We start from the raw sequence: 13,013 nt of genomic DNA, 5'->3' as shown, positions 1-13,013 counted from the left end.
GTCACTTACACTGAAACGTCATCCTGGGAGGCCGGACTGGAGACAGAAACAGGGAGTTCTCGGTAAGTACGAACTTCATTTTTTTTTACAGATACATGTATATTGGGATCGGTAGTCACTGTCCCGGGTGCAGAAACAGTTACTGCCGATCGCTTAACTCTTTCAGCACCCTGGACAGTGACTATTTACTGACGTCTCCTAGCAACGCTCCCGTCATTACGGGAGCCCCATTGACTTCCTCAGTCTGGCTGTAGACCTAGAAATACATAGGTCCAGCCAGAATGAAGAAATGTCAAGTAAAAAAAGCAAGACGCATCCGCAGCACACATGACATGTGCATGACAGCTGCGGACTTCATTGCGGAACTTTGAATCTCCATTAAAGTCAATGGAGAAATTCCGCCATGAGTCCGCCACTGCTCCGCAACAGACAGAGCATGCTGCGGACACCAAATTCCGCTCCGCAGCCTATGCTCCGCAGCGGAATTGTACGCATCGTGTAAACGAACACTGCTAAATTAAAGTGAAAGTCAATGTAGAAACGGCTCCGCTGCGGATTAACGCTGCGGAGTGTCCGCAGCGGAATTTAAGTGCAATTCCGCCATGTGTGAACCCGCCCTAACAGACAAGTGCTTGAGATAAAATAAATGGGTAAATACTGAGTGGAAAAAACGCTCTGAAATTTACCTTAATTTGGAATATTATTCCACAGCATGTCAATTGAATTTGCGTAAACGCTATTTATTTGTTGCGGGTTTTCCCCATTGAATTCAATTGGGAGGTAAATCCTGCAACGAACTGCAGTTGCATTTTTTGCAGCGGGTTCACAGCGATTCTGCTGCAAAAAACGCAACTCAGAAAAAAAACCTCATACTTACCCAGAAGTCTGTGTCCAGCGCGGCCTCCTGGGATGACCTTTCATCCCATGTGACCACTGCAGCAAATCACAGGCTGTAACGGACGTCACATGGGATGAAATGTTATCCCAAGCGGTCGGCAGGCCAGGTAAGTGCTGTAGTCTTCCATAGCGGACATTCCGGCTGAAAAACGACACCAGTTTAATGCGTTTTTTCGCCGGAATCCCTTGCCGTGCACAGGGCAGATACGCTGCGGGCTTTTACGCAGCGCCTCCGCCCCGTGTGAACTAACAGTTAGGGTATGTTCACACGGCCAAATTTCAGACGTATACGAGGCGTATAATGCCTCGTTTTACGTCTGAAAATAGGGCTGCAATACGTCGGCAAACATCTGCCCATTCATTTGAATGGGTTTGCCGACGTACTGTGCAGACGACCTGTTATTTACGAGTCGTCGTTTGACAGCTGTCAAACGACGATCCGTAAATTTACTGCCTCGGCAAAGAAGTGCAGGGCACTTCTTTGCCACGTAATTTGAGCCGTTCTTCATTGAAATCAATGAAGCACGGCTCAAGGTTTACGAGCGTCTCAGATGCCTCGTAAATTACGAGGAGGAGCTTTTACGTGTGAAACGAGGCAGCTGTTAACAGTCTGTCTTTTCACACGTAACTGCCTCTCAGCGTGTGAACATACCCTTAGGGTATGTTCACACGGCCAAATTTCAGACGTATACGAGGCGTATTATGCCTCGTTTTACGTCTGAAAATAGGGCTGCAATACGTCGGCAAACATCTGCCCATTCATTTGAATGGGTTTGCCGACGTACTGTGCAGACGACCTGTTATTTACGCGTCGTCGTTTGACAGCTGTCAAACGACGACTCGTAAAAATACAGCCTCGTCAAAAGAAGTGCAGGACACTTCTTTCAGACGTTTTTGGAGCTGTTTTCTCATAGACTCCAATGAGAACAGCTCCAAAAACGAGTTGGTAAAAAAATGAGTTGGTAAAAATGCGAGTTGGTAAAAAACGTCTGAAAAGCAGGGTCTGTTTTCCCTTGAAAACAGCTCTGGATTTTCAGACGTTTTGGTTGACTACGTGTGAACATACCCTTAGGCTGGGTTCACACGACCTATTTTCAGGCGTAAACGAGGTGTTTTACGCCTCGATTTACGCCTGAAAACATGGCTCCAATACGTCGGCAAACATCTGCCCATTGCTTTCAATGGGTTTGCCGATGTACTGTGCCGACGACCTGTAATTTTTACGCGTCGCTGTCAAAAGACAGCACGTAAAATTACTGGAGAGGCAGTTTCATTTACCAGCCAGGGTGGACATTAGGACCCTGAGGAGGATTTACTCTCTCTGCAGGACTGAGCTAAAACAAACAGCTGAGTGAGAGGAGAAGGGAGGGAGATACAGAGAGAGAGAGAGGCAGACCGGGATATAGGGGAGAGGGGAGGCTGGAAGGAGGCAGCAGCAGGAGAAGAGGAGGACATCACAGGGGGTAAATACACCACAGGCTGGGCGAGGATGTAAAGGAGCTGGCAGCCTCACCTCCCCCATTCATACAAATCTCTCTATCATCATCCTGCCTGCAGTAAGCATGAGAAGGATCAGGGCTAATGCCATTGCCATTCTGACTGTAGCCTGGATCCTGGGCACCTTCTATTACCTATGGCAAGACAACAAACCTCATCCTGCAACATCCAGCAGATCACCAGGCAGAAGCCGGGCAGCAGTGAGGCAGGAGGGGCACAGAGAGGACAGGACCAGCCCTGGGGCTGTAAGTATCAGCACCTTATCATGTATAACCATCAAGGGGGAGGGGGATTGAGGACTGGTCCCTTGGTTTCTGAACAATGGTTCCTTCACTGATCAGCTGTATTAGACCAATTTCCTTAATTTATTGCTGTAAGACTTGTAAACCAGACATGTCATCCACTGTATCAGCCATGCAGATGTATTCTGGTACTGTAGCTCCATCTATCATCTGTATTACGTGAAGGCTCCTCCCCAGAGTAACTTCACACTTCATTCCAGGTACGACTCCCTATCCCTAAAACTTATTGGCATTGGTAACCAAGCTAAGTATCACCAATAATGATCCCTCGTAACCGAAAACGCAGGTTGGGTCTATGTCCAAATACACGTCTTTTGAATATTTTGTATTGATCCTCGATCCCAAGACCTATTACTTTCTATTGGTACAATTTTTTATTTTTTATTTTTTTTATTTTATTCTGGATCCATTCATTGTAATCCACTGAATTTATACGTCACTGGTCTTGAACCAGCTCTTGTGAAAGAACAACTCCCAATGCTGGGCGTTTTAATGCTGCAACACCTCACGAACCACGGGTTCAAGACCATTGATGTACAATATAGAATTTGTATTCCTTTCATATAATTCCTGATTTAGATCTATCCCTCTTCTCATCACTAATGTTCAATGTTCCCATCATGGAACTGTGTGCAATAGAGAAACCATTGTATCATTTTCTTGCCTACGTATTGTTAGATCGCCGCTAGTAACAATTCTACGAGAAGAACCATACTGCTACTCATATGTGAGGTTTTATGGAGGGAATCACCCTATTTAGGGGGGGGGGGGTATATATATATATATATATATATATATATATAATGTTTATTTCTTGATATTTGTGTTCACTAAATTTGCGTCGGTACTGAAAAAATGGTGTAGTGCCGAGGTCAGCAACCTTCGGCATTCAATCTGCTGTGCAACTACAATTCCCAGCCTGCCCTGACAGCCAAAGGCTGGAGTGCTGAAGGTTGCTGACCCCCGGTGGTGTAGTGGCACTTCAAAGGGGGACTCCACCTAAAATCCTCTTCTAATATGTCACAACATTCCAATAGTAGGAATTTATATTCCCTGACCCACACAGATTTCCAAAAGAAAAGGCAGCGACCCTCTGTGGAGTGTTTGAAAGCCTTTGTCATTGCTCTAGGTTCTTCCTGTTACAACCATCAAGTACAATCTATTATGAGGACTGTAAATGTATATCCAGAGGTTTTTGCATGCGATCGGGCGCTGTGTCAGTTTTGCTCTGGAAATCCTTGTGGTCTGAGCTCATAGACTCTTTTGGGTGGATTTCTCGAAGGATATAATAAGGCGGAGAATCATTGATCCTGCCCTCCCATTCATCTTGTCAGGCTGATTTTGATCAGATTTGTGACTTGCGTCCAATCCATGCTTGAAGAGCATGTTTTATTAGCCTATGACCTGGTTAGTCTACTCCTCACACCCTCATATTGGGAGTTCTCCTCTCCCCATTCATACAGGTGGCAGGCTTGGGTCATTCTGAAGATGTGTGGGGGTGGATAGTTTTTAATCTGTGTGTACATGCTGATATTATGTGTTCTGGTATCCATGGCAGCCAATATTCGAGAAATGTGATTTGTACTTCTGGCTTTGTATGAAATCTGGTGCGGACTTTGTGGCTGAAGCCAGACATACACTTAGAGGCTGAATTGTTAGGGTTCTTTTTCATGGCTGACCTCTGAAGCGTTATAAATGTATTCTCGACGGTGAAATCCGCCGGCAAACTATATGTGACGCGCAAGTTTCCTATAGGAAAGCTTTAGATCCTTGCATTAATCCACGACCACGGTTTATACTACGTTACCTTGTAGCCTACTCTTGATTCAACCTTGACATGGTCAAATGTACAGAGATAAATGTCTATTGTCTGTGTAGTACAATGGATCCAATGACTTGTGTGTGCACTGACTGGAACATATACCACTATTATATTGATGTAAGAAACGACCATGAGATTTGATTGATTTTATTGATGCGCAATGTCGTCATAGTGCCCATAGGGGACATGTGAGAGAAAAATCCTGATATTACATTGATTCCCAGTTAAATGTGCATAATATAGTTTTTATTTTATTAGGATTACGTAAACCAACACTTAAAAGTGCTCAATCTTTCAGTATTTATTTTATACACGCTGTAAACGACGGCGGCACAGCTGTACGCACACGCTGTATTTGCGCACACAAGCATTTCTTTGAATACGGTGCGTAGAAGTCCATGAATGACTCTGCTGTATGGACGTCCAAGTGTCAACAAAACGTTTCAAGACGTATGTGATGAAGTTCTTACACACATCCTCTTCATTCAGGCTCCACTACGACATATTGCAGGTAATGTTTTCCTATGCGATCATTCATATGTTTTTCTGCTATCTAGAAGAGTCGTATTCACGAAGATGAAAAAAATAAAATTGCGTTGCAATATTGCGTAGAACTTCAGTCGCATGAAAATTGGCTGCTGATCATGTCAAAACCGCATGTATTCATTTAACTTTGCTCATATCTCCTCCACATGGTCTGCAATACAAATAGTCATGGTGTGGCACCTATACAGTGAAGGAAATAAGTATTTGATCCCTTGCTGATTTTGTAAGTTTGCCCACTGTCAAGGACATGAACAGTCTAGAATTTTTAGGCTAGGTTAATTTTACCGATGAGAGAGAGATTATATAAAAAAACAAACAGAAAATCACATTGTCAAAATTATATATATTTATTTGCATTGTGCACAGAGAAATAAGTATTTGATCCCCTACCAACCATTAAGAGTTCAGCCTCCTCCAGACCAGTTACACGCTCCAAATCAACTTGGTGCCTGCATTAAAGTCCGCTGTCTTAAATGGTCACCTGTATAAAAGACTCCTGTCCACAGACTCAATTAATCAGTCTGACTCTAAGGCCTCATTTACACGAGCGTGTGCGTTTTGCCATAAGTAAGACGCTGGGTGAGAAGGAGACAACTGTTGGTGCAATAGTAAGAAAATGGAAGACATACAAAATGACTGTCAATCGACATCGATCTGGGGCTCCATGCACAATCTCACCTCGTGGGGTATCCTTGATCCTGAGGAAGGTGAGAGCTCAGCCGAAAACTACACGGGGTAACTTGTTTATGATCTTAAGGCAGCTCGGACCACAGTCACCAAGAAAACCATTGGTAACACATTACGCCGTAATGGATTAAAATCCTGCAGTTCCCGCAAGGTCCCCCTGCTCAAGAAGGCACATGTACAGGCCCGTCTGAAGTTTGCAAATGAACATCTGGATGATTCTAAGAGTGATTGGGAGAAGGTGCTGTGGTCAGATGAGACTAAAATTGAGCTCTTTGGCATTAACTCAACTCGCCGTGTTTGGAGGAAGAGAAATGCTGCCTATGACCCAAAGAACACCGTCCCCACTGTCAAGCATGGAGGTGGAAACATTGTTTTGGGGGTGTTTCTCTGCTAAGGGCACAGGACTACTTCACCGCATCAATGGGAGAATGGATGGAGCCATGTATCGTCAAATCCTGAGTGACAACCTCCTTCCCTCCACCAGGACATTAAAAATGGCTCGTGGCACGGTCTTCCAGCACGACAATGACCCGAAACATACAGCCAAGGCAACAAAGGAGTGAGTGGCTCAAAAAGAAGCACATTAAGGTCATGGAGTGGCCTAGCCAGTTTCCAGACCTTAATCCCATCGAAAACTTATGGAGGGAGCTGAAGATCCGAGTTGCCAAGCGACAGCCTCGAAATCGTAATGATTTACAGATGATCTGCAAAGAGGAGTGGGCCAAAATTCCATCTAACGTGTGCAACCTCATCATCAACTATAAAAAACGTCTGAATGCTGTGCTTGCCAACAAGGGTTTTGCCACCAAGTATTAAGTCTTGTTTGCCAAAGGGATCAAATACTTATTTCTCTGTGCACAATGAAAATAAATATATATAATTTTGACAATGTGATTTTCTTCTTTTTTTATTTTTATATAATCTATCGCTCACTGGTAAAATTAACCTAGCCTAAAAATTCTAGACTGCTCATGTCTTTGACAGTGGGCAAACTTACAAAATCAGCAAGGGATCAAATACTTATTTCCTTCACTGTATGTACCTCCGTATTCTACACCATTAGACAAGCTGCAATTTTTTTTTTCTAAATAGTATCCCATGATTATGACCATGCAGAGCTGAATATTTAGGATCTGTAGAATATCAATCCCTTCATATTCATGTTATAAGTCCGGGTTCCCACACCGCATGAACGCTGCGGAATTTCCGCAATGGAATTCTGTGCGTAAATGACACAACAGTTGCAGCAAAGTGAATGAGATTTTACAAATCTCCGTCACGCGCTGCGGGAAAAAAACACGCAGAAAAGTCGTGCATAAAGTGTCCTGCGATGCAACTTTCAAATCTGCAGCATGTCCATTTATTCTGCGTAATCTGTGCAGAGATGCTGCGTGCAGATTTTACCCCCCGAATGTATTGTAATGTTATTTTATTTTTTTGCGGCGGAATCACCGTCGTTCTGCCGCAAAAATTGCAACATCTATTTTGTTGTGGGTTTTAGCTCCCCGTTGAATTCAATGGAAAAAACTGCAACAAAAAAGCAGCAATTACGCAAATACAATTGACATGCTGCGGATTAAAAAAACGCACCGCAGGTCAATTTCTGAGCGTCATTTACGCAGCGTGTGGTTAAGATTTGTTCAAATCTTGTCCACTCTGCTGCTACTGTATTATGCTGCGTATTTTCCGCCAAGAAATCCGCAGTATTTACGCTACGTGTGAACCCGGCCTAACAACGGAAAGGCAGTAGAAACCGCCGGAAATCCGCAAGTGCACAAAATTTGCTAAAATAAATGCTGGACACAAAATCTGCAGGTAAAACAAAAAAAACTGTTTACTTCAGATTTCTGTGACAGATTTACCAGCGTTTTTTGACCTCCTGCTGCAGATTTTCCATTTCAGAAAATCTATAGCGTTTCCGACCTGTGGGAACATACTCTTATGCAGCTCAATTTAATATTTTCTCACAGCAGAAATTTCGGTGGATTGATGCGGGATTCACACGACCGGGTCGTTCCCGAGCGCGAGTGTCGGCCGGTAAAATCGGCCATTTTGCCCGGCCGGTTTGCATTCAGTTTTGCATCTGTGCCGTGCCGGGTAGATCCGGACAGTGACATCAGCGGCAACTCCTGAAGGGGAATCCCCATGTGTTCGGGGATTCCGCTTCAGGAGTTTCTCCTGATGTCTCTGTCCATATCTGGGCAGTGACATCAAGCGCTCAGTCCAGGAGCGGAATCCCCGAAAACACGGGGATTCCGCTCCTTCAAGGAGCTAAAGTGCGGCTAGCACATAGCAGAGCGGGGAGATACCTCCCCGCTCTGCTATAGTGGCGTCGCTACAGTAGTAGCAGCCGCAGCAGCAGCAGCTGCAGCTGCTAGCGGCGCCATCGAAGGTGTCGCCGGGCCAGGGTGATTTTAACAAGCAGGGGAAGGGAGCCAGCGCAGCGCTCCCTCCACCTGCTGTACACCCCGGCCCTGCCACACAGTGTGCAGCGATGCCATTCGTCAGAATGGCATCAACTCCTCCTCCTCCTCACATGCACTCTGCGCTGTGAGGAGGAGGAGATAGAGCGCAAGCGCCGGGAAACCCGGCCATCACTCGGAACACATGCCGGGCGGCCGGGTACCCGGGCGAAGATAGAGCATGTCCTATTTTTTGACGGCCGCATTTCCCGGCCGTCAAAAAATCGGTCGTGTGAATAGCCCCATTAGGGGTCTATTATTCCTAATGCAGCCGGGTGCCGGCCGATTTATGAACGGCCGGCACCCGGCCGCGAAACCCTGCCGTGTGAATGAGGCCTAAAGGCAGGGTTTTCAGGTAGGACCTTTTTCATACAAATCCGTATAATCTATGTAAATAATAAATAAAAAAATAATAATAATAATAAAAAATAAATGAGGCACCTTTGTCATAATGTATCAATGGACATTATGGAGGTAAACAAACATCACTGACCTTGTAGTCGCCGTCCTTGAGATCTGCTCACAGGGACTCAATTATTGCAGAAGATCTATTACATATGGGACAGATCATGTGCCCAGTTTAATTACCACCTGGAGAACCCCTATATTTTTGCCAAGCCTTGTCTGTCCTTGGGCAGTGTGGGTGGATGTATACAGCTGGCTTGTGGGTAGGAACAGCCCGGCTGCTGTCTATCTACTCTTTCAAAGTCATGAAGCTATTTGGTTGTTTTAATTTTGTATAATCTGGAGACTTTTTTTTTTTTTTTTTTTTTTTTTACGTTAGTTTTTAACTTTAACGGCTCACTACATTGGATTTCTGATTGTTTTACTATTCAACAATTTTTCTAGTGCCAATAAAACAAGTGGAGGAACATTTTTTATTTTATGTGTAGAAGGTTGTTTCATACATACTGTGTAGTTGTTAATATAACTGAGAACCAATGATACGAAATGGTGCCCCTCTGATATAGATAAGTAACCCTAGATTAGTAGACCAGCTCTATATTAGCCCAACTGACTATCTATTAGAAACAGCTGTGGTTAAAACCATGTACAAAAATAAACGACCCTAAAAACCCATTGTTTTTAGTAGACAACATCCAGATGTCTGCAGTAACTGTCAAATATGGTAAGAAACGTTATGAAAGAAAAGGTACTGCTGCCCATAGCAACCAGTTTCTTAATATTTTTCAATACAAGTTTAAACCATGTAAAGAAAGAACTATTTGATATTTGCAGCAGATGTATTGCCCCGTGCTGAGATCAGGCTATGTGTTGTCTTTCTGCAATGTCGGTCTTTGGGTGGCTAGATATACATACTTACCAGCAGAGATGGTAACGCATTAAAAGCAATCATTCCTATAGGAACCGGAAAGGAACATATTCATCATCACGTGAAAAGTTTCCAAATGTTGAATCACTTGTGAGTAATAACAAGCTCTTACAGAAAATGCTCATCACCTTATTTCCACATCTATATGGTGAGAGTCCCTCATTCATGGTTTAGAGTTAAACAAACGTGGGCCGTGTAAACGAGTGCCGATCGTCGAGACAGCTCATTGATCGGTGCTCATTTGCTCCTGTCACAAGGAGCTATGTATAGAGACGAGCGCTCGTTACTCAGATCGCTCGTCCCCATACATTATTATCATGTTGGCAGCGTATCTTCCTGTTTACACAGAGACCTGCTGCCAATAGCGATAATATTTAACGCTGCAGAAACTGTACGATCCGCCGATCAACGAGTGTTGGCTCGTTCATCAGCTGATCGTTTCCCTCTTTACACAGAGCAATTAACGGCAGCGAGCATTCTTTGAACGCTCGTTTGCCCAATAATTGGCCTATGTAAAAAGGGCCTTAAGGCCTCATGCACACGACCGTAGTGTTTTTCTGGTCCGCAAATTCCAGGACCGTGTTCCATGAAATGTCCTCCGCAGTTCATCCGTATGTAATCCGCAAAATGCGGATAAAAAAAAAAAAAGCCTAGGTAAAACAGGATGACGACAGAACTCATTCCCGGTCGTCGCCTAGCAACACTTCCGCAAATCCGCAAACTGCGGTTGACACACGGAGGTGTACCCGCATTTTCCACGGGCCCATTGACTTCTATGGGCATGTCCGCATCGAATTTGCGGGCCGTAATAAGACATGTCCTGAGTTTCTGCGGCACGGATTTGCGGACATGCGGAGACCCGTGAAAACACAGTGTGTATGGGCCCATAGAAATGAATGGGTCCGCAATTCTCCCGTGGATTTGCGGGGGAATTGCGGACGCAAAAACATGTTCGTGTGCATGGGGCCTAACTGTTCTGTTTCGTTTGCACCAGCTGCCCCAAGACTAGTATTGGTGTAATGCCTTTTAACCGGTTCAGGACCGGGCTATTTTTGATCCTTCAGGACCAGACACCGTTTAGCCCTTTTTAGCACTCGTTAGTTTAACGGCTATTTTTTATTTGTTGGGCTAGCGACGTGACTTTTGCGTTTGTTTTTTCCGTAGACAATGCAGGTTTTAGTTGTGTTTTTTTTTTTGTTTTTTTTAATACACATCCTTTTTGCTATTTTTTTAAATTTTTAGGCTTAAAGTTTGAAAATAATAGATAAAAAGTTAAAAAAAACTCCCTATCGGAACAGAACGCCGTTGCTCCCATTGAAATCAATGGGCAGATGTCTGGAGGCGTTCCGCGGGCATAAAACGCCACGAAATAAGCTTTCTCTGCCGCCCATTGATGTCAATGGGAGGTCAGAGCCGTAAACGCCCGAAGATGAGGCATTTTCGGAAATTTTTTGGCCACGGTTTCTGAATTAAAAAAAAACTCTGTGAACTCCCCCTTAGACAGCCACTAAACTCAAGCTCGTGTTAAAGCAATATGCCTATTCTCTGAAGTAAATAAGCATGCTATTTAACCCCTTACCGCACCGGTGCGTCCTGTATTGCAGTGCTTTAAGGCACTGGGACGTACCGGTGCGTCCTGGCTAAAAACTGTCTCCCTGTCAAAGTGTTTGACAGTTGATCGGCACAGATAGGCTGGGTTCACCCGAACTATTTTCAGACGTAAACGAGGCGTATTATGCCTCGATTTACGACTGAAAATACGGCTACAATACGTCGGCAAACATCTGCCCATTCATTTGAATGGGTTTGCCGACCAGTAATTTACGTGTCGTCGTTTGACAGCTGTCAAACGACAAGGCGTAAAATGACTGCCTCGTCAAAGAAGTGCAGGACACTTCTTTGGATGTAATTTGAGCCGTTCATTGAATTCAATGAAGAACAGCTCAAATGTTCGGCCGTCAAAGACGCCTCGCATAATGCGAGGAGGAGCTTTTACGTCTGAAACGACGCAGCTGTTTTCTCCTGAAAACAGTCTGTCTTTTCAGACGTAAAAGCCAGTTCTCGTGTGCACATACCCTAAGACGGCAGGGGACCAATCACAGCGGTCCCCGGCTGGCGATTGCTGTGATTGGTCAGTCACCGCAGACTGACCAATTACCGCTCCCTGAGAAGGTGTATGTGATGGCGCTGGCTCAGAAGCTGAGCCAGCGCCATCACCACCGGGTATCACCTGTCTGACACCTTGCTGTAACGGACCGGAGCTGGGCTCCGATCCGGCCGATTAACTCCTTAGATGCAGCGATCACATCGAAGTGTCTTCTAGCCTGTTGGCGACTATGATGGTTGCCACGGGTGCGGGTGTCAGCTGTTTGTCACAGCCGACATCGTGCTCTAACGACAAGGACCGGAACTAGGCTCTGATCCGGCCGATTAATATATCGCTGCATCTAAGTGATTAGATCGCACCCTATGGTTGATAATGGCAACCATCGGCACCCGCGGGGGTTCAGATGGTTGCTATGGCTACCGTAGACTAACAATCGCTTCCTAGTACGGAAGCCTATTAGGCCCCACCACGAGGCGAAGCCTAATTGGCTTGCTGTCAGTGAATAGCTGACAGCTCTAATACACTGCCACTATGTAGGTAGTGCAGTGTATTAGAATAGCGATCAGGGCTTCATGCCTTCAAGTTCCCCAGTGGGACAAAAAAAAAAGTTAAAACAAGTTAATAAAAATGTTGTAAAAAAGTCATGTTAAACACTAGAACAGCCTTTTTTCCTATAATAAGTCTTTTATATAGGAAAAAATTAAAAACATTAAAAACAAAAGTACACGTGTGGTATCCCGCGTCCGTAACGACCCGAACTATAAAAATATTATGCTATTTTACCCGCCCAGTGAACACAGTAAAAAAAAACTGTTTGTTAGTCACTACCCCTCGCAAAACAGAATAAAAAAAGGGATCTAAAGGTTGCATGCACGCCAAAATGATACCATTAAAAACTGCAGCCCGTCCCTCAAAAAAACAAGCCCTCCCACAGCTTTTTTGACGGAAACATAAAAAAGTTATGGCTCTCAGAATATGGTGACACAAAAAATAAATTATTTGAAACAAAAGTGATTTTATTGTGCTGACGCTGCAAAACCTAAGAAAAACTATATATATCTGGTATCGCCGTAATCGGACCGACCCACAGAATAAAGTAAAATTGTCATTCATAGCGCATGGCGAACGCCGTAAAAAAAATAAACAAACTTCAGAATTGCTGTTTTTTGGTCACCTTGCTTGCCAAAAAAATGAAATAAAAAGTTGCATGTACCCCAAAATGGTACCAATGAAATCTACATATTGCAACGCAACAAATAAGCCCTCACACAGCTCCGGTGAATACAAAATAAAGAAGTTCTGGCTCTCAGAATATAGCAACGCAAAATGTGCAGAGTGTCCAAAAGTGGATAACATCTGG

General features: G+C 44.3%; 1 protein-coding gene across 1 annotated transcript in view; it reads left to right on the top strand.

Moving 5' to 3' along the window:
- Positions 1–2,239: 2,239 nt before the first annotated feature.
- GALNT16 (polypeptide N-acetylgalactosaminyltransferase 16) overlaps positions 2,240–13,013 on the top strand; it is a 161,228-nt gene continuing 150,454 nt past the window's right edge. The window contains exon 1 of the mRNA XM_075843292.1: positions 2,240–2,639. Coding sequence (XP_075699407.1) covers positions 2,460–2,639 — 180 coding nt within the window. The 5' untranslated portion in view covers positions 2,240–2,459. The remainder of the gene's footprint in view (positions 2,640–13,013) is intronic.

Source organism: Rhinoderma darwinii, chromosome 12, assembly GCF_050947455.1.
Source record: "Rhinoderma darwinii isolate aRhiDar2 chromosome 12, aRhiDar2.hap1, whole genome shotgun sequence".
Taxonomy (NCBI): Eukaryota; Metazoa; Chordata; class Amphibia; order Anura; family Rhinodermatidae; genus Rhinoderma; species Rhinoderma darwinii.
This window is presented reverse-complemented; position numbering and strand designations above follow the sequence as displayed.